Source organism: Lissotriton vulgaris, chromosome 11 (assembly GCF_964263255.1).
Source record: "Lissotriton vulgaris chromosome 11, aLisVul1.2, whole genome shotgun sequence".
NCBI lineage: Eukaryota > Metazoa > Chordata > Amphibia > Caudata > Salamandridae > Lissotriton > Lissotriton vulgaris.
Window position 1 is genome coordinate 1040578285 of NC_141699.1, and position 25941 is coordinate 1040604225.

The window sequence follows — 25941 nt, forward strand, 5'->3', positions numbered from 1 at the left end:
AACAGAAAAGGCCCTACTACCAAATGAACAAACCAAGCAATGTCTAAATCCTAATGTCATCTATTTGGTTACCCATACTAATCCAAGACCAGAAAAATTATAAACTTTGAACATACGGATCACAGGACCTAAACATGTGGGCAAAGAAAGATAAAGCAGGAATTAATGACAAGGAAAATCTTGATTGTCCATAACAAGTGAGACACCCACCAGCAAGACAGAGGAACACAGGCTAGTAAAAAATAAAATTATTTGGCGACCAAAGAAAAAATGCAAAGCAGCAGTCAGAGTCACAGTGGTGTTTACCGTTTGACATGAATTTTAAGTTCACCACAGCAGGATCATCCATGCCCACTTATCAGTGCTACGTTGTGATTATTCCCGGTACAAGTAATCTACAAAATACCTGCACCAATTCACAGAACTGTGTGAAAGACCACAATTAAGCTGTTAAATATAGGAAGTTAATCATTATGTTCACCGGAGCTACAATATGATAAAATGTACCATCAGTTAGCAAATGTTTGGCAGCATTTCACTATTACTTCAACTACACAGTATCAATCTAGTCCATTGAGAGGCTACTGCATTAGGTTGTCATTGCCTGTCATATTGCAGTTGGTTTCAGGAGAGTGAACAGAGCGCATTGTAAATAAGTTGTTAGCAACACATTCAACGCCAGATAGTAAAAATATTTAGTGGACTCTGGTATGATACAAGCAAGCGTAACAGGACAGATTTGAAGAGATGAATTAAATTAATGTGTCCATCATTCTGAATTTATTTACTTGAAGAACATGCTTTCTAGGCCTATGTCCAACAGTGTAATGGATATGCCAGAGATCACCCAAACAAAAGTACAGACACTCACATCCTCCATGTAGTCTGGTTCCGAAGCTGAGGCATCCCATCGGTTATTCAGGATGAAAAGGTTAGGCTTAGAAAGACGTTCATTAACTTTGTGAAAAAATTGTTTTTCCTAAAAAAGACCAAAATAAAGTGTTAGACAAACTAATAACTATGTTCTTAAAACTAACAAACTTTAAGCAGTGTTATGAAACATAATAAATTGTGTAGACTAGCAAGACTATTCTTATCTTGACTGGGGATGTCTACATGACTTCTCAATGCTTGGCTCAAACTGACCAAGGTGGGGATAGTTTACTTATGTGTATCTCTGTGTACCGCTCAGTGCCTTCCCTTATGTCGATGGGAAGATTCTAAAGCATGGAATTTTGAAGGGAGGTGGAGGTGGTATGACCAAATATGCAATTTGCTCTCTAGCTTACATGACTAGGCATGTGAGTTAGTCAAGGCGATGACTTTGCAAATGGCGTTGATTGGGAGACCTTCCCGAAAGCAAGGTTTTTTCTGTCCTAACATTGTGCATGAATGTAGATACAGTTTGAAGGATCGCCATTAAGGGAGAAACTTCTAAGGATACAAGGGATTAACCACCTTCTGATAAATGTTTTGGTAGCTTTCTCACCCTGGGTTGAGCCCTCAAGTGTCACTAAAATCATGGAACTTAACAAAAAAGAAATGACCTCTCAACATTCAAGCTTCCAAGAATTCTTGCCAAATCTGTAGTGGCGTTTTAAGAATTTTGTTTTTAAGCAAATGACTCGCTTAATAATAAAATCTTAGAACCTTTGTAGGGAAGCTAGAAGGAGAGTTTACAACTATTTTGCCTCTTTAAAAAATTGTTAAAGGCTACTCAGCCATCAGAGCGCACAAACTCTGAAAGAAGACATAAATAAAATGAAGAAAGCAGTGTTCCAATTGAATAGTTTTGGTAGTAGGCACTGTTCCGAAAAGCTTGTGAACTAAACCAGTTAGAGTAATAATCAAAAGCTCACTGGATGGGGCTTGATGAAGGGAGTTAAGACATCGCATTGAAGAAATAGCGCTCCTTTTCTCTAGCTCAATAACAAAATATCATCTACCTGGCTCTACATGTTCAAGCATTACCCACTCAAGTTCAGCTACCATCAAGAAAGATAATTCTCCCTGATTGGGAAACGCCAGTGGCAAATGTTGAGCAACCTGAAAAAAGGTTCGATAACATTTTTGGTACAGTTGGATCAATCATTTTATCAGTTTTAAAAGGTAAGATTTACTACTGATCAGTTTTAGGATCTTCTTGTGAAGCATGTGAAAAAGTTTTTGTTTTCTCATTCTTTTCCATTAAAATTTGCTTGGTCCCATGTATATGATAAATCATTTTGTTTGCTCTGCCTTGCAATTCCTTTTAATTATTGTTATTGCTCCACTACTATATTTGATTGTATGATTTCTTCACTGTTTTACCCATGTATTGCTTATTGACACCCTTTTCTTTCTGCACAATAAACTTTTCTTAAAACTTAACTAGTCAGATCTCTGAAACACAAATACTCTTACCCATACATGCAATGGAGCAGTTACATTTTCTATGCTGCAAAGAGGCTTAGGAATGGACACTTCCATATAATGTGTCACTGCAAGGTGTTAAGACCACTGATAAGATGCAGTATATCTCCTATGCCAGACTGCTTTCTGATTTAGGTCGCCACTAACTGAGTAGCTGATGGCATAATCCTTCCCTGGTTCACCAAGGTTTCAAATTCCAATTCCAGATGACAAAAGTCCTGTAAATGTGTAAACTCCTCCACCCTAGCCAACTTGTAGATGTAAAACACTGTGGTAGAATTTGTGTAAAAAGTATAAGAAATACTCCGCAGCCATTCAATGAGTGAAGAAAGGCTTTAAGGAATGTAGCTTTTAGCTTCATGTAAGCACAGCAATAAACAACATCACAAAGGACAGATTCTGTAGATCACATAGAGGAGCTCACCATTTACGGCTTCTGGATCTGGTATAAGGCAACCTCCTAACTTGATCATCTGTCTACTGTTCGCATTTAAAAGTTCACTTTCTGCAGCAGGGCTTTCCTCCGAAGGGTGGTTAAAATATTGAAACTGTTTATCATATTTACAATATAGAATTACTGGGCTAAAATCACTTTAAAGTTTTGGATTCTAGTTCCCACTGTATTACAGCAATGAATCAAACTGTACAAAAGATGGACACCTTGCACCAGTATATCAATGTATTCAACATACTGCCAGATTAGATGGATTAAAAAGGTTGTGCTATTTTAATTTATATCCAAATTGAACCCTGAATATTGTTTGTGTAGTTTATAACATAACATGCATTTGTTAAACTTTCAGCCTTGAGTCTCTAGGTGCTGAGTAACTAAATGGTTCTCGTGTTATCAACCTCAGAAAGGTGAAAGGCTGAGTGGACCAGCTGGGTATTAAACCTGTGACCATGATAATTCCTGGAGGCATGCATTAGTCCACTGAGCCACCAGTCATCACCAGGACTTTCACAGGGTGAATATAGTACATTTAGAGGGTAAAGAGGAGAATGCGGCATACTTCAAAACTCTTAATCTAAACAATGCTCTATATTCCCATCAGTTCTGCCTGAACAATTGGTTTCTATAAAAAAATACAGTAAGAGAAAGTGGTTTGTTTTTTTATGAAATTCGATTATTAGAAAATAATCAATCCATAAATTGGTCGGACACCCTAACACTTCAATAAGGATGGGGCCAGCAATGTGATTGAATTTTACAGATTAGTTAAGCAACCTTTGACTTTGCCATCTTTAGGAGCAATCGCACCAACTCAGTAGAAACCCATTTCAAAAGCCAGTGTGCAGGTGCAATAGCAATTTTAAAGAACTATTCCTAATACAAAACGGTACAGATTATCTAAGAATATAAAATACAAAATCTCACCGTGTTCATGAGTGTTGACTCGGAGTTAGCCACTAGAACAAAGACATCAGCGTCCAAACAAAATTTATCAATCCAACTGTCTAACTCTGTAGTGATATCTGTGCCAGGACTGTAGGGGAACAAATACTAGAGTGTTACAGGCTAAGTGCAATGAACGAAATGCAACTGAAAAACTGTTTGTTTACAAAGCTCAGAAATCAATGTATTACTTTTCAAAGATTCTAATAATTATCAGCTATAAAAGTTCTATGGTTGTTTGAACGTTGTTGCACACCAAGAAAGCTGCCTTTTCCCTGGGGTCCAGCAAACCCCTCTTGCTGAAACCACATACTGTGGCATGGAGGGGGCTCCACCCTACCTTTGCCACCCCACATCACACAGTGCATGCATCATCATTATGCAATTAAATCCACAAACAGAGAAACTTCCAAAGCCACCTATTAATATATCATTTTGTTTTGAATGAAAAGCAGTTTGATGACTGAAATCAAAGGTTACCCATATACGACCACATTACGAATAGCTGGGCAAAATGGCTGCAGGAGGCTCTCTCTGCACAATTTAATCTCTGCAATAAGTCATAGTACCCTTTAACTAGCATTATGCCACAAACCAATAAATAAAGTGACAATCTCCTCAGCCACACTCGGAGAAAACGGTGGCACTTAGCACATGCCAAATCCAAGCTCGTGGGGCGTTGTAGGAAAGCAAGGGTAACCCAGACACTACGCCACTTCCAGACCACTAGGGCTGCCATTCGAGTGAGTTACAGAGGGAGTGCTTTCTAGTGACTGCTAGGAAATAAGGACACAGAAGGAGGTATGTCCCCTTGGAGAAGGAGAGAACAAGAGAGAGTAAAGGCTAGAATAGGTCTCTAGAGCCAGCCCATTGAGTGGATATTCAGAATAACAAGCATTTGCAATGCAATCGGTCTCGCCTTTGGGACCTTATATGTATTTAGCTATGCAGCACTTTAGCCTGGGCGCTGAAAACATCTACTGTTCTTTAAAATGGAGGGAAAGAAAGTATGCACCAAACTGTACATATGGAGAGAAATATGGCCTTTCAGCTGGGAAATGGTATGGTCCAAAGCTCTGTTGTTAATATAAAATCAGGGCCTTCAGTAGGCAGATCACTGAAAATACAAGATTTGAAAAAAATATTGTCTACGGGTGCTCATGGAAGACAATTTCTATGGACTGGAATCTCGAGAATGCTGGTATTTTACTGACCTCTGCTGGTCGTTTTCTATCATCAAGACAGCTAAATAGAGGCAGTTGAACAGAAAAAACATCCCTAAGCGGAAGAAGACAAGTCCTAGGGCTGATCTCCAGAGCCCACAAAGTACATACACATATAAGTATGTACTAAAGTATATACAAGAGGTCTCGAATGTTCGACCTAAACATATAAGTATATACTAAAGTATATACAAGAGGTCTTGAATGCTCGACCTAAAAACTGTGATTATCAGGGCTAATACAGTTGGAGTGGACCCATGTCAAGCTGTGAGTAGGAACACAAAAAATTACATCAGTAACACAAACCAACCACTGACCAAATTTTAATTTACGAAATGAAAATGATGTAACTTTTTCTTCTATTCAGCTAATATGCATTTCTGATGACCTAGGATTGTTGACCAATGTATTGCTTTTTGTTTTTGCAACCTTATCAGCAGCACTTATGGGTACTTCTACTTACTCACGGTCTCTTCCCATTGCCTCTCTAGTCCGATAAGCATCACGCACTCCAATACTAAGACACTCACAGGGTTGATTAATTTTATAAAATATCTATTTGTCTGTGGATGGAGGACTTCACAAAGCTCCTGTAACAAAATCCATTTGCCTTGTGCATGAGATGTAAAATAATGGCAGCGTTCTCATTACAACATAGCTTTGACAATAGCCTCTCCGATTTTGCCATGGCACATTTTATTTGTTGGGTTCTAGGAAGGCTGTGATTGAGCCACCTTCCTGCAAATCTATATACAGTGGTGAAGGTAAGCAGGAAGCGGTAAATCCAGGGTTGGGATCGCCTGTGAGTCTAAGCACACCCACAAACGTATGTGTATTCACCAACTTCTCTTGAATCTCTTCTCACACTAGAAAAGGTTGAGAATTTACTCCTGATCAGGACAGGACTAAAACATTTTAGAGAGTGGGAAAAGGGGGTGTAAGGAAAGTTCATTTCAAATCGCTTAACAACTATACATATTAGCAGACATAGGTGTATATATTTTCTCAGGTGAAAAGGGAATTCACCAAAGTTTGAGTGGAGTATGGTTTCCAGACATATTTTGATAAACTCTTGTGTGTTCCTGAAGGTTGTAAATGTTCCCACATGCAATAACATACCAACAGGTGCACTTCTGTGACTTACTTTGAGAATTAGGCCTCCGTTATTTATTTTTACTTTGCCAAAAACGGTTTTACATAGATTGCTCACATATTTAAAATATTGGCATGCTTTCAAAACATTTTATTACATGATGCCTTCGAAATATCGTGATTAAAGTTACCCAAAAGGTTTACCAAAACGTCCCCCCTTCCACCTTATTCCCCAAATTACACATTATATATCTTGCTTTCATGCTTCTGCATATAATAACGGAGAATTATAAGTAGCCTCAAATTGTTAAATTTAGCAAAATTGTATACTTTATTTTATACTGGAACCACTGTCAGAGATGCAGGCTGAGCTCATAGCGCTCTGCATTTCCTCGGAATGAATTTAGTATTAATGAAACATATATACAAGTATTAACAACTTTTACATATGGATTTCAATCTTGCCATTTGTGCCAGGCAATACTCTTCAAAGACAATACTGTGGTACCGTATGTTTGAAGCAACTGGGTTGAGTCTACTTGTCCAGTTGACACCATAAACATGAAAACTTGTACTTGACCCCAAATAATATTTCCTGGGCGTTACGCTATATAATATATATATGAATCCATCGTTCTTTTGCTCGTCACGCAACCTCAGTTTGAATCTAGCCATAATCAAATCAGTCTTGGCCCTGCTCCTCATGGGAACAGTCCAGCCAGAACTGCAAGGTCAGGTCCTAGCTGGACCAGAAACAAGCATCCTGGTACCGGTTTTGAGGTATCACCCCTCATTAGCCAGGCTAGCTTGAATGCAGTGGCACAGAAAGCAAGGGATCCACATCTGGGCATACCGTTCGCCACTTATGGCGAACACAGCAAAAACAACAAGATGGACGGAGTGCTGAAACCTTTCTACCACTCACTATCAGTCCAGAGATCTTGGTTGAATCCATAGTTCATTTGCTCCTATTCTGCATCTATTCTGAAAAGCATCATGCACAAGACATCAAAATAATTAAATATCCACCTGTAATCCGGGCTAACAATGGATGATTTTCCAGTAGCAAAACATCGACTGCGTCCCCACTTTGTATTTCTTTGCTGAATCGCACCATACAATGGTAAATTACAATATAGACCATGGCAGTACTCTCACAATGCCTTATCATTGTGATTTGCACTATGGACTGGTTCACCAGTACTAGCCTGACCTGCTACATGGATTGCTAGCCTTGCATGAATCCTACATAATCCACCTCTGCATTATATAAAACTTTATAAATAAATAAATAAACGTATCATGTTAAGAAGTGTATTGCATGAGCTCGGTGTATCCTGCAGGGCGGACAGTAGAGGATTGTGAGCTTGTGTATATTAGGATGACTGTGCCGTGAAATTCAAATGGCATCTACTCTAACATGCAACATGTGCTGTGGTCTCACTGCAAATTTATATACTAATTCATATTATTGGAAAATTATAAATACTCACATAGCATAATAAACTTTTCAAGGATCGAAAGGGGGTGAGAATAGGACTTTCTCTCCATCTAAAAGGAGGCATTAGTTCATCAGGTGTTCTCACCAGATTATCAATACTAAATACTAAAATACCCACAAGGCTTGGTCATTACAGCACGGAATTTCTTCAAACGATTTGAATGTTTACTTTCAGAATCAGATAATGCATTACCTATCTCCACCCCGGTTTTCTTTGAGATGTGGAACAGGATGGCTCATTTCGATTTGCCTGGGAATAAGGTTCTGGTAAAAGATTGCGATGAACCTATTCAGTCCTGTATACGCTCTATGAATAAACAGGGAGGTAAGGAGATATCCCACTCTAACAGCAGGTATGCACGAGCAGCAAGACTGAGGGTGACCAGCCTGCAGGACGCCCACCTCCGAAGTGAAGGCAAGCCATCATGACTATGTGCTCATGATAGGTGTGATACATCATTAGAAGGTCCTTAGTGGCCAAATGGGGACCCAGTCCTGGCTACTCTTGATAGAACATTCAAATTATTTTCCCATTTCGAGGACACATTTTATGAAACTAAGGTCGAGGCAAGATGGAAAGGAATCTCTTTTCGGGGACATGGGCAGTGATGAAGGGTTTTCGAAATCTAACATCAAACAGAAAGGAGAATGGGAAAGTGATGAATGGAAATTCATACAGCTACCCCTCAGTCTAAAGCGTTTAAGAAATTTAGTGAAAGTGGACAATTTCAGTTATATGTTGTAATAGAGTGTAATAGTAATAAGTCAAAAGGAATTTTAGACGGAAAAGAACAAACCTAAGGAGTTATTTTCCCCATTTCAGGTTAAAGGGGACATTCAGAGAGACCATAATATTAGACTGAGTCTCTGTGATGTAATTTGTAACTTTAAACAAATAAACAAAGGTCAGCCAATGTATCAAAAACTACACTGGTAGCACAGAGAAAGAGATCTGAAGCACTAAACTCCTGTTAAGAATCAGTAAATGTGCAGGCTCTGAGAGAGAAAGAATCGAAGAAGTGGTTGTATATCCTGGAATACTACAAACAGACTGCATTGCTTGGTTGATTCATATCCGAAGTTTCATGCCAGTTGATTTTTTGTGGTATGCCTCATCAATCTTCCTTCCAAACCACCACGCCATCTACCGAACTCAATACATGTAGAGAATCTGTCTCAACTACTACTAAGTGTGGTCTGAACCTTGTTTCCTCCAAGATGGACATATGAAGGGTCAGTAAAAGATTCCTGGTTCTGCATAACTGTATTCTGCAGGTTTTGCACGATTCAAGGACATCGTTTATGCAGGACCTAGTGTTTTGGGTGGTCATTATCTCCCTGCTCTTTGGAAAAGCCAGGTTTTGGCCATTGCAAATATGGCATGCTATCTAGAAAATGTTTCTTTTCTTATTTTCTCAATTGTCCATCTCCCACTGCAGCACAAAGCCGCTCTGGAAATCGAAAGATCTGCACATTTGTCAATTTGACATCCTTGAATAAATAAATGTTTTAACTGCTCATTTAATCCCCAATCCAATTGTTCTTTGACTAATCACATTTACTGGAAAAGAAGGATTCTAGTTTTAGCACCCTCAAATATCCAAAACCTTTGCGTGTTTCCTCCAGTTTTGCGGACGGATACTCCATGTGACACATTTTACTATGTTCATCTACCAAGTTGGCTAAGGGACCCCTTGATGCATAATTATTAGATTTTCAAAAGGCATAAGCATAGCTAGACTACCAAGGGCATGCTTTATTTTCTTTTTCTGCATTTTCTCCATCACAGAATTTCTTATATATTCCTATAATGTATGTCTTGTCAAATGATAAGTCCTTCAGTTTATATTTAGTTACCTACATTAGAACCCTCCAATCACCTATTTTCATCTCACCTCACAACATCAAGGAACATTAATGTTTACCTCAACTTGCTTGGACCTTGCTATGGCATCTGTTCGACCACATAGGTAATTAAAAAAGAGACCGAGGTATGAGCATCATCTCTGAGGCCGAAGATAATTTATTTCTCACATTTACCCAGTCTCATCAAATTGTGTACAGAGAGCTTCTGATTCCTCGGTACACCCACAATCAACACTGACTTTTCTGTGCTGGAATTCAAATAAAATCCTTTAGTCCTTCGGGCGATTCAGAATAAAGTGGACCACCATGTTCAGAGATGTCCATTTAATATCTTCATTGCCCTTCACCACTTTGTTAAGTCTGAGTATTTTCTTGCAGTGATGATGCTAAGAGAAAATGTAATTTCAATTAGTGAATCTTGCTGGATATGGGAGGCTTAAGGAAATGGAGAGAATATAGAGTGATTTTATAGCTTCTATAGGACTGGAGGGTTAAATAGCACTAGTGGGAATGGTAAGGCTACAGAGCCACTGGTCTTCGAGAGGTTGTTATATAAACGGATTTTTATATTCTTTTATGTATTTTCTATTTTTTTAGAATGACTGTCAGTTTTGCCCTACAGTTTTGTAATTTTGGTTCTGGAAAGAGTCTATGTGTCAAGCTATCCGAGTTTTGGATGTTAACATTTACATTTCCGTTCCCCAAAGGGCAGACACAACATCAGTTTTTCAGAATAAATCGACATATTTCACACAAAAATACACTGCATATTGCAATCAATAAAGGAATATTAATGCAGCAAGAAAGGCATTTAACAGCAGCCAAATGCAAAACAATAATAGTACATACCTATCAACTAAAACCAGATCATCCCGCAGAAGTGCACACTTTGCCTTGGGCCAGAAAACATGGACAAGACAACCTGCTTCAAGGTTTCGATCCATGAGTAACGCATGGGCAAGCTGATTAACCGTCTAGGAAGAAAAGGTAGTCAGCAGAGGTCTTCAGATTAGTCATCGCATTTTTTTTTTAAATGCCATCATTAATGTCAGCGAGACAGAGTGTGCCAATTTTATTTATGATGAATTGCATTTGTTATCAAATTGAAGTGTGCCAGTTAAGGATGGAGCCAGATCCCAGCAGGAGTCTGGGAGATTCTCCTATTTATACTACTTAAGGCTAAAACAACAACAGTGCTTCTTCGGTCTCTATAGTAAGTAGAAAGTGGCTAGTAGGGGAAGGTACGGTTATCCTACTCCTATTGCCGTGAAAAATTAAATCTGCATGATTGCTGCTGCATCCTACTTCTCCCCATGTCTATGGTCAAGCCAGCTGAGTTTTGACATGGTAGCTCTATCACACCCACCCCGTCCCCTCCAACGCTCCCCAAACACTACTTCCACAAGATGCCTTTGACTGCCCGCCCTTGCTACCCTGAGAGTCAACTGTGCTAGGGGTGTGCTTGGCCCGGTTTAGTGCGCCATACTATGACAGTACAGGACACCAGTGGTAAAATGCCCCAATCAAGACTGAGGTCCAGTAACCCCCTACTTACCTTGTGGCCCCTCTAACGGGTTCTGACAACAGAATGTTACATTTGAAATTTTACCTGTACCTATTAATGTACTGTTATGGCATTTTTAAAATTGTTGCAATGGTTTCTGTGATGTAAGATTGTACTGTTTTTGCACAAAATGCTGAATACATTTACATGACATTAGTATTAGTGATCTTTATGTGTAAACAGTACGTTAGAGGAATGGGTCAAGTAACAATATAATTTCGATATTTTCAGATGAATATGTATGGGTGAACAAAAGTTTACTTATAGTCCAGCATGTTGGCTTACACTAGTATCTTGTTCCATCCACGGTCATGCTTGAAAATGTATGGCCATATTGGGTTTCTTTCCTTCTATTTAGCAGCTTATCACTCTTTGCCCCTGGCATCACTCTGACCTCATAGCCTTTAGAGCAGATAGCTGCAGCTTGTAAAGGATAATTTGAGCAATGTACTACCACTGTTACCGCATATGCACTCTCAGTGCAGCCATTTTGAGAGGACACTTGGGTGCTTGTGATTCTCAGCAGATTTTAAATCATCACAGCAGCTTGTTCTACTCTACTCTAGAGAGCACCTTGCACCATTCAACGCATATTTAACCAATTATCAGGGAGCGGCATAAAGCTATACACCTATCAGTGCATTGGGATTCCCTGGAAATAACAGGTAAGGTTCAAAAGTTACAATCTTTAATAAGAGGCTATTCTAGTCCTTCTTTAATTCTGTTTGTATCGAATCAATCATCATGTAACAACATGGCAATAAAAAAAACGATAAAATAAATATGAAGAGCATGTACGCATTGGTACATCAATGTCAAGAGGAGATTCGGGCAGTGCCTACAAACGTTTTGAAATCATAATGTCACTTTGAAATTAGTCAGAAAAATGACCACATATTAAGGGGGCTTAAAAAGTATGAGGAACGCCAACACAAATCTCAATGGCTCAGCAAGAAAAAACAAGACAGAATCACATTTAAATTCAAGGGTAAAACAGTTGGAGGTGCTATCCCACCCCAAAATGGGAGGAATAACATCAGACAGGCATTGCAAGATGCCAATTAAAAACAACAGTAAGGGAAACACTTTAAAATGAATGCACCCTCCGGACAGGTTCAGACTGGGTACGACTGAAATTCGTTCCATCCAATTTTACTCTGGGCTGAAAGGCAATCCATGCAGAGCTCATGATTAATATTTTGTGAGCCACTTCATTTCTTGCCTCCTCAGTAGTATAGAATGGGTTAGGCCCGGAAGCGGCTGCTATGGCCCCAGATCTGCAGTCTTTGCTGCTGCCTCTTTAACCAAGTCCTTCTGTCAGGCATTGGTCCGTTCTAACAAAGCATATCAGTCCCAGACTTACTCACTTGCAGCTTGGAAGCTTCATGGCTTGGAGTACCTTAATCTGATATATAGAACACAGACCCCACAACTCATCCTGTGGAAAGGACGGTCTCATGGCAGAAACATTTTCACCCTCAGTAAAAGGGAGGAACCCTAGAATCCTCAGATATGGACTCCATATCCCATTCTCCAGCTGATCCGCCTTGTTCTCTAAATGAAAGATCACAGTAATTGTTGAAAACAGTCTTCGCACTGCATGTCGGTTCCGATATGTGAAGCGTCGGATTCCAATGTGGCAGGAAGCTTATGTTGATTTCATTTTCTGGCAAGGAACATTTACATTACTCTCGGACCACTTTAACGACGGCCATTTCTCTTTAATGCACTGGTTAACTTCCTTTAATTGTCTAAATATAGCCATCATCATGGCCACCTGTGGGAGAATAAAAGCACATAACAAGATTTTCAGAGCACCCTTGCCTCAGAAGGGTTCTTGGATGTTAATAATCCGGGGCTAGAAACAATAAGTTTCTTTACTGATACCTTATTTTTTTGGGGAAGATCAAACATCCTCAAGCAAACTCCTCATAAGATGCAGATCTCAAGTCTATGATATAAGGAGTACGAAAATGAACCACGGCATGGCCCACCTCGGACTACTCACAGTCTCACTGACTGTTCTCACTCTGTGCAGGGGTCTGCTCTCCCCTTAGTCCCTCTATGCAGGTTGCTCCTCAGTGCTCCCTATCACCATGTTTTGTCTGGGACCAAGGAAAACCTGAGAAATAGTCGTCCAGTAAAGCACACCTGCAATCCTCCTACTATGGGGGGCTGGCCAAGCCTTCCCAAATTTATGGCTACGATTAGTCATATAGAGTCATGTTGCCTTCTGGAATTCTTAGTCCTGCTTGAGCCGGCTCCCCAAGTTTGGGAGGGGGCTTCAGGGCAGCTGCTGCTTCTACAGCCACAGTTTCTCAGCAGAGCCTCTAAATGATGGCTATCTGCCAATGAATATTGCAGAAACAAAGCAGCATTAAGAAATGAAATAGGATTTTAAAAAGGTTTTTTTGTAAAAATAAGAATTTTTTAAAAAACTCGACTTACCAAAACTGAACACAACCCAAACTTGATAACAAGCGGGACACAGACTGTTGGCTAGAAAGGCAGCTGGTAACAAAGTAGGAGAGCTAGGACGAAGAAGGTGAACAAAACAGAAAGTGGATAAAAAGAAAAAAAATTACTTTGACACTTTGTTTCTCGTCTGATCCTTCGGTCATCAGGTAAGCCTTGTCGCCATCGGTTCCTTCAACGCTCAGGAAGCAGTTTGTGGTGTGACCAATCCCACTCGGAAGCACTTTATCCCATAACATTGAGTTGATAACAGTACTTTTGCCACTGCTTGTTCTGGAGAAAATAAAAACGGAATATTCATCAATATTAAGAGTTGTCATTTTAGATTTCTAAGCTACTAATATAGCAAGTGATGTTTTAGTATGGCGTGAATGGATTAGAACCATGAAAATAGAAAGAGTGTGTGAGAGAGTGTGTGCGAGACAGTGTCTGTATGTATATATATATATATATATATATATATATATATATATATATATATATATTTATATATATTCCAGGAATAATCCGGTGTAGCGCAGAGCTCTCAGTCAGCTGCCAAAAACGGACTCGAACCCAAAATTCAGTGCAAAGATGATTTATTCAGCAAGTGGTATTCCCATAGTCATCACGACGCGTTTCGCGCTTCACAGAGCGCTTGATCACATGACACAGGTAATCACCTGACACACGTTTAAATACATTCTACCAATGCAGGTCAAACTACAAATGCGATGGAAATAGAAGAGTTGGCTCCCTAAGGACTACTCACTTTTTACTTTAATATCTGCTAATGCATTCATGAATTGTATTATGGTGGAATATATTTCAGCATCAATGTTTAAATGACCAACTGTATACATAATGAAACGTGCGAAATAAGTGTTTGGTGATGATAAATTAAAAGTGAGTTAAACCAAAAAAGTGTTTGTGATTTAAGACAAAAAAAACAATTAAAATTCATTGTCGGTTAAAGTGCGATATTCTGTGATGTTCAAGTTCTAGTAATAATATCAGTATAATACTTTTATCATAGGAACCATACTATTAAAGCAAATACAGACTAAAAAGTCATGGAGAGTGCTTATAAAGTGCAAATGCAAAATAACTGGAAAGCTTCCAAGTGTCTGAGGACACATTCTCCATTAGTAGAAACGATATTGCACAATAGGTATAGAAAAATAATCTCTGTAAAATACATGATATTGCCCAAGTGCTTATCGTCCTACCAGTAATAACATTAACATTGTGTACAGTACTAGAGAAAATATAATCCCATTCATGTAAAACCATTTGTACAATATACCAAAAGTAGCCCAGTGATTTAAGAGACATAAAACCATTCATAATTCATAGATGAACCTATAAAAACCTTAAAATGGTTGTTTTTATAAAAGGCTAAAATAAATGAATATGAGTCATATGTCTAAAATCTTCATATAAATAGATTTGTTAAAATAACAAACTAATTGATAGGTATGGTAAAAAAGTACAAAAGGACATAAATAATCTAAAATATTTCTCTCTGTTGAGGAGGCCCATAAAGCACTTAAGTAGATTGTATGTTGAGGGATATTCATATTGTATGTACATTTTGTTATAGGCAGGTGTATAAATCCTCTGTGATATTTAAACCTGAGGGATGCTTAGTATTAAGCTCAATGATATATTGCGTCTCGAGGCGGCGTAGTTTGTCTTCTCTGTTGCCTCCTCTCCTACTGGCCTGTACACAATCAATCACATAGTATCTGAGGTCACTGCTTCTGGAATTGTGTTTTGACTTAAAATGCCTCGCTACAGGAGAAGTATTATCCTGATTCCCAATTGCCCGAAGGTGCTGCAAAATTCTTTTGTGTACTGGGAGCTTAGTGCTCCCAACGTACAGCAGATTGCAGGGACATATTAACACGTAGACGGCAAATTCCGTCTTACATGTTAATAATTTAGTGATTTTGTGTTCCCTGCTATCAAAAGGGGAATGGTAGCTCTTTTTGTTGATAGCTTGTTGGCATGCTTTGCAGACTTTACAATTGTAAAAGCCTGCACGGGTTAAGTACCAGGTTGATGCTTCCAGTACCTCAGGGCTGGTTTTGACCAGTTCATCCCTCATCGACTGCTCTCTAATGTACGTTATGCTGGGCCTCTTAGGGAGATCCCTCCCTTTCACTGGGTCACTCAGGACTAATGGCCAGTTCTTACTGATGATTTTAGCTAACTCCTTGTGTTGGGCGTTGTACTGTACAATAAATCTAAATTCACAATTTGTAATGGCGGTATCCTCAGGAGCTGTTGTTAAAGATGAGTTACCAACCAATAGAAGAGATCTGTCTTTCTGATTAGCTTTCAAGATTGCTGCATCTATGATTTTGGGGGAATACCCCCTAGCTAAGAATCTTATTTTGCTATCCCTCTGTGCCAAATCTAGATCCGTTTGCCTGCTGTGTATCCTTTTAAGGCGTAGCATCTCGCCATAGGGAATGCTGTTTATGAGGTGCTTAATGTGGGAACTGGTAGCGTGAAGAGTAGAGTTACCAGCTGTTGTCTTGCGGTGTAATCTTGTCTCTATCTTGCCCTGTTCTATAAACACCTCAGTATCAAGAAATGTGATGGACGATTTGCTCAATGTAGCTGTGAACTGGAGGTTTAGACTGTTGTCGTTGAGGTCAGAGATAAAATTTTCTGCTGATGACATATCCCCCTTCCAGATCACAAAGAGATCATCAATAAAGCGTAGCCAGGTAACTACCTGAGTCCGCATAGTTGTTGAGTGTGAGACCATGAGGACCATCTCCTCCCACCAGCCCGAGTGGAGACATGCGTAGCTGGGGGAGAAGCTGGCCCCCATGGCCACACCCCGCAACTGCCTGTACATAAGATTATTAAACATGAAGACATTGTTATTCAAACACATTCTAACCATTTCTAACAACATCATCCTATGTTCAGGCATGTTGGATAAAGATCTCTGCAAATAGTAGTCAAGAGCATTTAGTCCATCTGTATGTACGATGCTGGTATACAGCGAGCAAACGTCCAGAGCAATGAGTATGTAGTTTTCCCGCCATTGGATATTTTTTATCTTGTTCAAAAAAATCGCTCGTATCGCTGACGTATGATGGGAGTTTTTTAACCTCCCCCTGCAAGAAAAAATCTACATACTGGGACATATGTTCCAAGCAGCTGTTCCTAGCTGAAATAATAGGACGTCCCGGGGGATTTGTGGGATTTTTATGCAGCTTGGGCAGAAAGTATATAGTCGGGACCACCGGGTAGTCATTTAGTAGGAATTTGTGCTCCTGGTTGGTGAGAAGACCCTTTGATTTCCATTTGGAAAGGTTTTTATAGCAGTTTGAGTACATATTTTTGAGTTCTGCACTGGAAAATCTGGTATAACACATTCTATCATTTAGTTGTAGAAGTGCTTCATTCACATACATTTCTCTCTGGAGCAACACGATGTTCCCACCCTTATCTGATGCTCTATATTTATATATATATATATATATATATATATATACACATACATACACACATATACATACACTTCTGATATCCGCAGCACGATCCGCAGCAAGTGCTTAGCCCACACATTACCCTACCATAAAGCACATCCCTGCAGTCAACAATAATAGGAAGGCGCCAAGTAACCACTTATTTATTACCCCTTCTTTTTCGGCTTCAAATGAAACTGCAAATGCTAAACCACATCATTTTACGCTTAAGAGATGATCATTTTACGTTTAAGTGATGCTTTTATATGTACATACCGGTTTTTAAATTGTTTTTTCAAGTGCTTATGATTCCTCGGCCTAGTCGCACAAAATGGCAACAGCAGTAAGCAGATGCTACAGCCAGACTATAAACGGTTACAACTGGTTACGAAGCTGAGCAATATGTGGTTTACTACTTCACCACGTCTGGAATGGTGAAAATAGGAATTAGTAAATATTATTTACCCATTATCTTCATTTTCATCATGTGTAACCTCATCATATTCAGAACACTTTGGAATGTATTTTAGGGCTTAGCGGATTTCCTAACAAGCATTGGCAAATGGAAACATGTCAGACTTGCCAAATTAATGTAGACACAGGGTGGCCCCATTACTGCACACATTGAAATTGTAAGCTGAGAAAATGAAAGCCCTGCATCACCAGTGGCAAGGCAAAGTGTAAGCATGTGTGAAATGCAGAATGTCCCATTCAAGCAACATATTTCTCCGCACCTCAAAGAGTTGCATTGGTTGCCGGTCACCAACAGAATAAAATTCAAAGCCCTCACCTTAGCCTTCCGGGCATTCCATGGAGCCTGCCCCAATTATCTGAAGCAGAGGCTTGGGGCATACAAACAGCCTCGCCTACTGAGATCTAGATCCCAAAATCTGCTATGCATCCCCAGAGTTAGGAAAGCTCGACTGGGTGGCAGATCCTTTACGGTTAGGGCTGCCATGCTTTGGAATTCCCTGCCCAAGGCCATGCGACAAATCACCTCTGAAACTATTTTCAGGAAGTCAATTAAAACTTGTATTTTTAATCTGGACTAACCGGCTGTACTTCCTGCGGCTAGTTAGTTATCCTGCAGGCCACCTGTCGCTGCAGCGCCGGGACACCTCCTAAGAGGTAGCTGTTCGCGCTTTATAAATCACAGTATTATTATTATTATTATTATTAAGTAGCTGCTCTATGGTGCTTTCATTAGCACTGGCTACAAACAGCAAATGCTGTAACCACACGCTAAAAGCTACAGCCAATAGAAATGGAGGAAAGGTAAGTGGCACGCACAGGAACCAATGAGAAGCCAGGAAAGAGAGTCCCTTTTAAGTTCATATTAAAACAATAGATTTCCCAAGCAAAACCGTTAAAAAAGGAATACTTGTATTAATAAATGAAAAGGCAGAGGCCCCAGCCAGGAAACTAAAGCACTGCTGCATTAATGTTAGAGGCTAGGAAGGCCCGGAATACCTCGCTCAAGAGACACCATGAAAGTCATCACTTGAACAACAATGTAGGCCGGCTAGCTACAAATTTACGAAATGTATACCCGATGGTGAAGTGATAAGCTAAGGTATTCTTCTGCAACACAACATCGTGAATCATGACCGGATGGAAGTGGGTTGTGCCATCTCTTCCCTAGGATACAGAAGGCAGGGGAAGAGAACCCCTAAAGCGACCCCGAAAATAAACAGCTGTTTACTAATGCCTTCCACTCACACATTTGGGGGCACCAACTACAAACAATAGCCCAGCTAAAACTGCTGCAAAGAGTATGAAAGAATTTCCAAGTTATGTCACAGCAGCATCCACATAATAGGAATGTTATCGAGACACCGATGAAACAGATGAGCCACCGATTACAGGCAACCACACACAGGTCACAAAGCAGGTAGAGTCTTATCAAACCTAGAAAGGATTTTTAGGCGTGGCTGCACCTCCTCCTGAAAGTCCACAGGCTACATGATATTGTTTAGAGGTTCAAAAACATTTTGTCTTAAACATTTAAGTAGCCATATCGAGATTATAATTAGTAAAGAGTTAATTACCAGAATCCAAATCCAAAATTAATTAAGGTTAAAAAGACTGATGAGTCATTAAAACTACCATATTGAGCTTGAATACTATAGAAGACCTAAAGCTACTTAAGTTAAGTTAAACTTACCTCTTCAGAATGTTCCAGGATTGAAGATACAAAAGAGCTTGAGATGTAATTAGTGCTACTCTTATGCGATTAACAATAAGAGTATTAATTTCATTATTTAGAATATTTCTATAGAGCACAGTTGCCCAAGGTGCAGATGCACTTTACATGTTAAACAATAAAGGCGACAAAGTCTTGCATAGAACAGGCCAAGTTTCAATAGATGAAAAGATGTTACCTCTGTGGTACTGAATCAGGAGAGAAGAGAGGAATTTGGATAAATAAGGATGAGTACAGAAGGTGGGGTAGTGAAAGGTTCAAACAGACTGAGTACGAAAGGGAGGGGTAAAATGGTGAGAATGAGGGAAGATTTAGATGACAAGAGAATAGGGTAAAGTGAAGAAAAATAATATTTCATACAGTTTTCAAAAGGTGGCATCAGATAAGGCGTTACTGAAGTAAAGATTGAACAGGTGGGGTTTAGTTGAGATCTGAAGGGGAAGTGGGATTTCGTGGTTAGAATATCTGTAAGCAACAAGTTCCAGTGAGAGGGGCACGACCCAGAGATGGTAAAACAAAGTAGGAGGATCTCAGTCCTTGAAGTGCATCAGGACAGTTGAATGTATTTATTACAAGCTGCTGTCTAAAGTGGAACTACGTTCCTAACCTGGGATTCAGATAGATATCATAAAATTAATGATCCCAAGTTCAATATTATTCAAAAACATAGAAAGCAATCCCCCTAAAAAATATATGAAGCTCCAGATTGTATGTGAAAATATTTGTTTTCTTCTTTATTTGATATTTGATAGATGATCATTCATTTAAAATACAGTACAAAATCATAGGCATTATTGCCGATGCGGCGCGTTTCGTCTCCACGAGACTTCTTCAAGGCTTTCTGTATTTTTTCTGATCAAATCCAAAGCAAGTAAATAGCAGCAAGAAGAGCTTCAATGGTGAGATATAGTATTCTTATTGTAATTTAAATTGTTATATTTAGAAAAACAAAGGTGTTGTGCTTTGTTGGACCGGTTGTTACTTTTGTGGAACTTCTCCCAAGGTGGTACAGTTGCCCCTAATTTCTATCCATGAAGCGTTCGGCGTGGTGTCAGATTCCGTAAATGCAGCAGCAAGTTATGATTTGCATTATGATGGGTATGTGCGGAGTCTATCTGAATCGTGTGTTTTTGGTCATCCAAAAGTTGAGGGAACTAGGGAGGTCAGGTTCCCAGCTCCTGCACTACCACTATTGCTCAAGTTTACGGACGTACACATGCACCAGTGCAAATTTCCCATGCCCTGGCCTTTTTTCTTACGTTCCTAACCTATTTGAATTGGTGGGGAGGGGAGGGAAAGAAAATTGAAAAAAAGATGTACTGCTGCAAATATGCAGCGGAGTGCATTGAATGTGAACACATGCCACTTTGGTGTAGGCATGGGGAGGGCTGGGGTGTTCAGAAAGCAGCATCTCTGGCCTGTCAGTCTGGATGATGGCGCATCAACTACCAATGACAGGTGAAGAAGTCCATATGCTACCGACGTAGGGTGTAGTCAAAGGTGGCGCAGAAAAGGAGGCATCTTGGCTATTTCTCTCAAGTGCAGCACAACACCTGATGATACTTTCAGTGAAACCACATTCTCTTCTAGCACATGTATGATGAAGGAGGATAAAGGGCAAAATATCAGTGGTGTCAGTCTGAAATGGCATACAGAACATCAACTGCTACTTTAAGCTAATTAGTTGGTTCCCATTATAATGCTGCTATATGTCCATGAGTAGAGCACGCGTGTTTATAGTTTGATGTTTTAATACACCCTATGCTCTCTTTCGCTATGTCATCACTAGCGCTCTCTATTTGGCAACGACTTCTCTCCTAGCTGCACCTTTGGCCTCTAAGAGTCATGACTGATGCTCCTTTCTTTCATTCATCCCTTCATGCTTTTAGTAGATTGAGAAATCCCCTAGTTTTTCCCACTGGCAAGAACCCTCTCACCAGTGTTACATCACTTCTCAATAAAACACTTTCCGCAACACCATTCTCATTTTTATGCAATTCTGTTGAATACCTCCACCTCTGCACTCCCTCCTAGGGAACTCGCTATGTGCTATACCACTGGTTTTATACATTATATTTTCAAATTCATAGGACCCACGTTTGACCTATGAGGGAAATAAACAAAGAAAACAACGTAATGTATGCATCGTGAAACAAAGTTTATGTGGTTTTGGATCCACTGTTAGCCATTTGCTGTTGTTTCAGCTTACCTTCCAAAAACTGCCACTTTCATATGCCTTCGAGAGAGGATCTCGCCGATGCCTGCCAATTTGTTCTTATACGTTTGAATTTCACACAGCTCATCCTCAGTCACTATGTGTTCTAATTCCACATTCTTAAATGTTGCTATTAGTTGGTGAACAAAGATAAAAAGGAAGAATGGCTAAATATGTTGAAAGACACGTACACATTTTCACAGGAAAACACAGTTGAAAACTGCGTTATGGTTCTAGCTCAAACACGTAAAACCCCTAAATTCGCCAGTTATGGTTATGAAAACCATAACCATTACTTTACTCACACCATTCATTATTCATCATGATGTTCCCCTGTCTTTGTGCGTTTGTACCATTGGCAAATATGTGAGTTATGCTGTGTGCGTTAAAAGCTGTAACTGGCGAATATCAGCAGTTTCAAGCATTTGAACCAGAATCATGTCAGCTTTATTCGTTTTTTCAAGGAAATTTCATAGGCTTTGTTACGGTGCAATTCATTTTGGACCCCAGATACACACAGCTGTAGGCCATGCTGGCACTGAGGGTTGCGCACAGGGTCTGAATTGCAGGCCCTTATTTTAGGACTTAGTTTTGCTTCTGTTTTCTTTTTTTAACAGTATAAGAAACCGGTGTGTCAGCTTTGACTGCAGTCAGGGACAAAACAGTGGTTGAATCCCCAGTGTATAAATTGGCCATTGGCAAGCTCTCAAGTTGGCTTCGACTCATGCTGCAAGCCAAAAACAGGAGGTTTTTTTCCCCACAGGTGTGCCTTATATTTTCCATGCATCTAGCCATCCTTCACACCCCTACCCTAAAAGTCGGTCACCTCTGGGGTTACATGGCTGAGGAAATTATTTATTTCCGCCCTGTGTTAAACTCTCAAGTCAGATCTGACATAAGAGTTTCAGGGTGGCCAAAATAAAAACTAAAATTATGCCGTAATCCTGCCAATTATATTGCATACAAAATTTAAAAAATATGATTCACAGTAATGATTAACAAGTTTTAATTAACATGTATTTGACCCTTTAAATCCAGCCTGGTACCGGTTTTTTTTTTAATACAAATATCTCAAAAACGACTTGATTGATTTACACCAAATTAAATAAAAAAAATAAAAAAAAGAAGAGCATGCTTTCAGAATAAACTACTCCGTTAGTGGCAAGTTCAGCGTTTTTTGATCCATCTTTTGGCAAATATTTGCAGAAGCTAAAATGGGAATAATACACTTTTTGACTCCTTCCACCCCCCCCCCCCCCCCCCCCATTTATCATTTTTACCCAGTGGACAGATCTTTCCAAAACTTGCCATGCTGAAACTTATCTAACTTTCATGAAAATGTGACCACTGGGACAAAACGTTTAAGCAAATCAAAAAACTACTTTTCAATGGAAGATGCAGATGGACCATAACTGCACAGCAGGGTCTGTTGCGGTGTCTACAGATGTGCTTTGTTTCAGCTAAACAAACTTCTTTTAAGAGACATGCATTGCCCTTTCAGATGTACAGAGCTGCAGTTAGCCTTGGCATACTGTGGCTAGTTAAGTCTAAAATTATTTTTTGACTTCTTATCAGCCATGCAGTTTAAAAACCACCTCACCTTTCACGTGCTGCATTTTCCCCATCCCCAGAGATATTCCTACATTGGAATTTTCAAGTTCAGTGTGCAGAGCAACAAGTCTGCAATTTCTACATAAGTGCTATCTTTTCTGCACCCAAAATGTCATGGGCCTGCAAAAGACCCAGGGTGTCCAAATTAGTCTTAATACAATACACAGCCCAAGTGTGTAACACATTTGTATTTTAATGTAATTATGTATACATATTCTCTATTTAGGACACATTAGTAAGCACCACATTTCTTTTGTGGCAATTAAAATCAATCAACAAATATAAGCAGTACTTTAAAAACTGAAACAAATTCAAACATAAGCACCAGATCTTGAAAGCTAAGTCAAACATTTTGTGTTCCCAACACTAGGACAGACTGCTAGCCTGAAAAAAGCTTGATCTGTTGGCCAATTAAATATCCATCTAATTACCTGACAGATTAAGATAATACCTACCATGCACAAAATCCGTCCCTTCTGCAACATAGCGAAACAACTCTTCGAAAATCGCTGTGATGGTCTTTTTAGCCTGCACAAAGTGCTTCAGTGGAGATGCACTTTCATCCATAGCTTATCTGTGAAGTAAACATAATATATGTACAGACATGAATATAGCAGGTTGCAAACATTGTAGGAGGTATGAGCACTCAACCACACTTTCAATACAGTGTTATGCATCTGGTAAATGTCATTTATTTCTCCCCCAAACCATTTTCAGCAACATTTCTATAGTGAATTCCAACCACTTGTATAAACACAGACCTATTTAGTGAACCCACGTAGCTAATAAATGGGTATTTTTAAACAAGCAATTCTGGGAAATTGGTAAAAATGTATTTCTATTAGTTTAATAGTAGACCTCGGAATCAAGTGTCTTTGGATCTTTGCAGATATGCTAACTGGTTTCAAGGAAATAACTTTTTTTAATTAAAACTATAATCAGTAGGCAAGGAAACGTGAAAAAACTGGAAATAACCTCAGATTAAGTTGAAATATAGCCCGGAAAACAATAGCTTAAAAATGATGTGGCAAAAGCCAAAATATAAGGGGAAAATACACTGCAATAACAAAAGCAGCAAAACGGAAATGACGCAAGCTATAACTAGGGTAGGAAAAGGCGAACTGATACACAACAAAGAATAAGATAGGTGGAGTAATCCAGATATCAGTAATACCCTAAAACAGTCCGTGCACAGACTATTGGGAGACATTTTTATGTGCTTGAGGTTTTATGTTCTTTGTAGGCAGAATCTAGTTGACTTTGCCATGGTGTTCACATAGTCTTCAAAGGAGATGTTCTCGAAGTAGAAAACCCAGGGGTTTTGTTGATGAGGCTCTCCTAGGAATGATCTTTGCATCTTTATTGAGTTTTAATCATATATGTGCAGCAGTTTTATTTTTATTAGGTACTATGAAGTCTGTTTTTATTTAATTAAACATGGGATGTTTTGTTCAATCCATGGCTAGATGTGGCCGAACAGTCCTTTTAAGTTTTGAATAAATTCAGACGATGTAAGCTCGCGATACAGCTGTGTTTCTTCTCTGTACTGGTGAAAAGAGATGTTAAGTTAAGCTTTAGATCCCTGAATTCTTTAACATGATGGCCAAATAGCAACCTATCTAAGGTCCACCTTTCCTGGCAAAGTATTGCACAGAAACTGCTGCCTTGATGACCATCTACAATTTTGGCTGGACTCATTCTCTTTACTCCACATCAGCTCTCATTAAATTTGCCAAATATGAGATTTTTAGTTTTTTCAAGACTCAACTTGCTTACTCATATCAATAATATTTCCAAACATAGTCATTACCATTTAAAGCTGATACAATATCTAAATTCTTTCCTGACAGATCATTAATTCAAGACAGTCATTCAATCACTAATCCTTTTCAGACAGGACTATGGGAATGCATTTATCACTTGCTTACCTAAAATCCATTTGCTCTCTAGACATCAGATTAATTTTGCATTATGTTATGTCCTTGGGTAGGGATCACACTGGACAGCAGGAATAAGGTGAGATGGGAACCTCATTCAAAACTATAAAGAAACCAGCACCAGTGTTTGCTTGTAGCAGCTCCAGGCTAGGTTAGCTCAACTGTCTTGCATGGAACACTACGAGCGAGACCGGCTCGGAACACCATGACTAATAGTTGAATGAAAACAATAATGCCATTACATAATGCTATAATTTGGCTTAACAATACAATTCCCCCTTTTACACAAATATAATAACCCAATACACATAAGAACCTCAATAACACTCCCCGAGAATATGTCCCTCACCTGGCAACCAATAAATAAAACTAAAATATTAACATAGTATAATCCTTCAAATCCTTGGATTTTTCCACATTTCTCCTGAGTCGTGAAGCTTGGGTGTCAACTCCATGAGAACTTTCTTCTGGGGAAATTGTGGTTGGAATTTTTGTACCTGGAAGCTGCACCCGTGAATCCCGCCTATTCACTTCACTTGTCTGCTTACTAGGCCAAATTGCTGCATCTGGCAGAAGCACCCGAGTATCCTGCTCAACCACTTTGCGTGTGTGTTCACTAGCACTTTTGTCCTGACCTGAACTTGGTATTCCAATCCCTAGTTAGGACCCATAACCACGGGAAATTGTCTCAGTCCTATCTAAACAATCAAATGATGATCTTTCTCCTGGACTAATATGTTAAGTCACTCAAACACAAACAAAATAAAAGAAGGCACCGCACACTGCCCTGCATGAGCTCTATGCCCACCTTCACCTTACATGGTAGAGTACCATCCAGTTTGCTCTTGAAAGGACTCTAAATGTTTGTGTGAATTTGTACTATCGAGTGAAGCAGGCCAGAGTCTATCTCCAGAGCTTCATCTACCACCATGGTTAGGTGATCCTATGGGTCAAAAGATGCCTTTAAATGTGCCGA

At 39.4% G+C, this 25941-nt stretch overlaps 1 protein-coding gene across 1 annotated transcript in view; it reads right to left on the reverse strand.

Moving 5' to 3' along the window:
* Window positions 1–25941, reverse strand: part of MFN1 (mitofusin 1) — a 210041-nt gene that overhangs the window by 157913 nt on the left and 26187 nt on the right. The window contains exons 2-7 of the mRNA XM_086944376.1: window positions 23484–23602; window positions 21412–21547; window positions 13640–13802; window positions 10340–10464; window positions 3791–3899; window positions 872–979 (exon numbers count right to left, since the gene is read on the reverse strand). Coding sequence (XP_086800502.1) covers window positions 872–979; window positions 3791–3899; window positions 10340–10464; window positions 13640–13802; window positions 21412–21547; window positions 23484–23595 — 753 coding nt within the window. The 5' untranslated portion in view covers window positions 23596–23602. The remainder of the gene's footprint in view (window positions 1–871; window positions 980–3790; window positions 3900–10339; window positions 10465–13639; window positions 13803–21411; window positions 21548–23483; window positions 23603–25941) is intronic.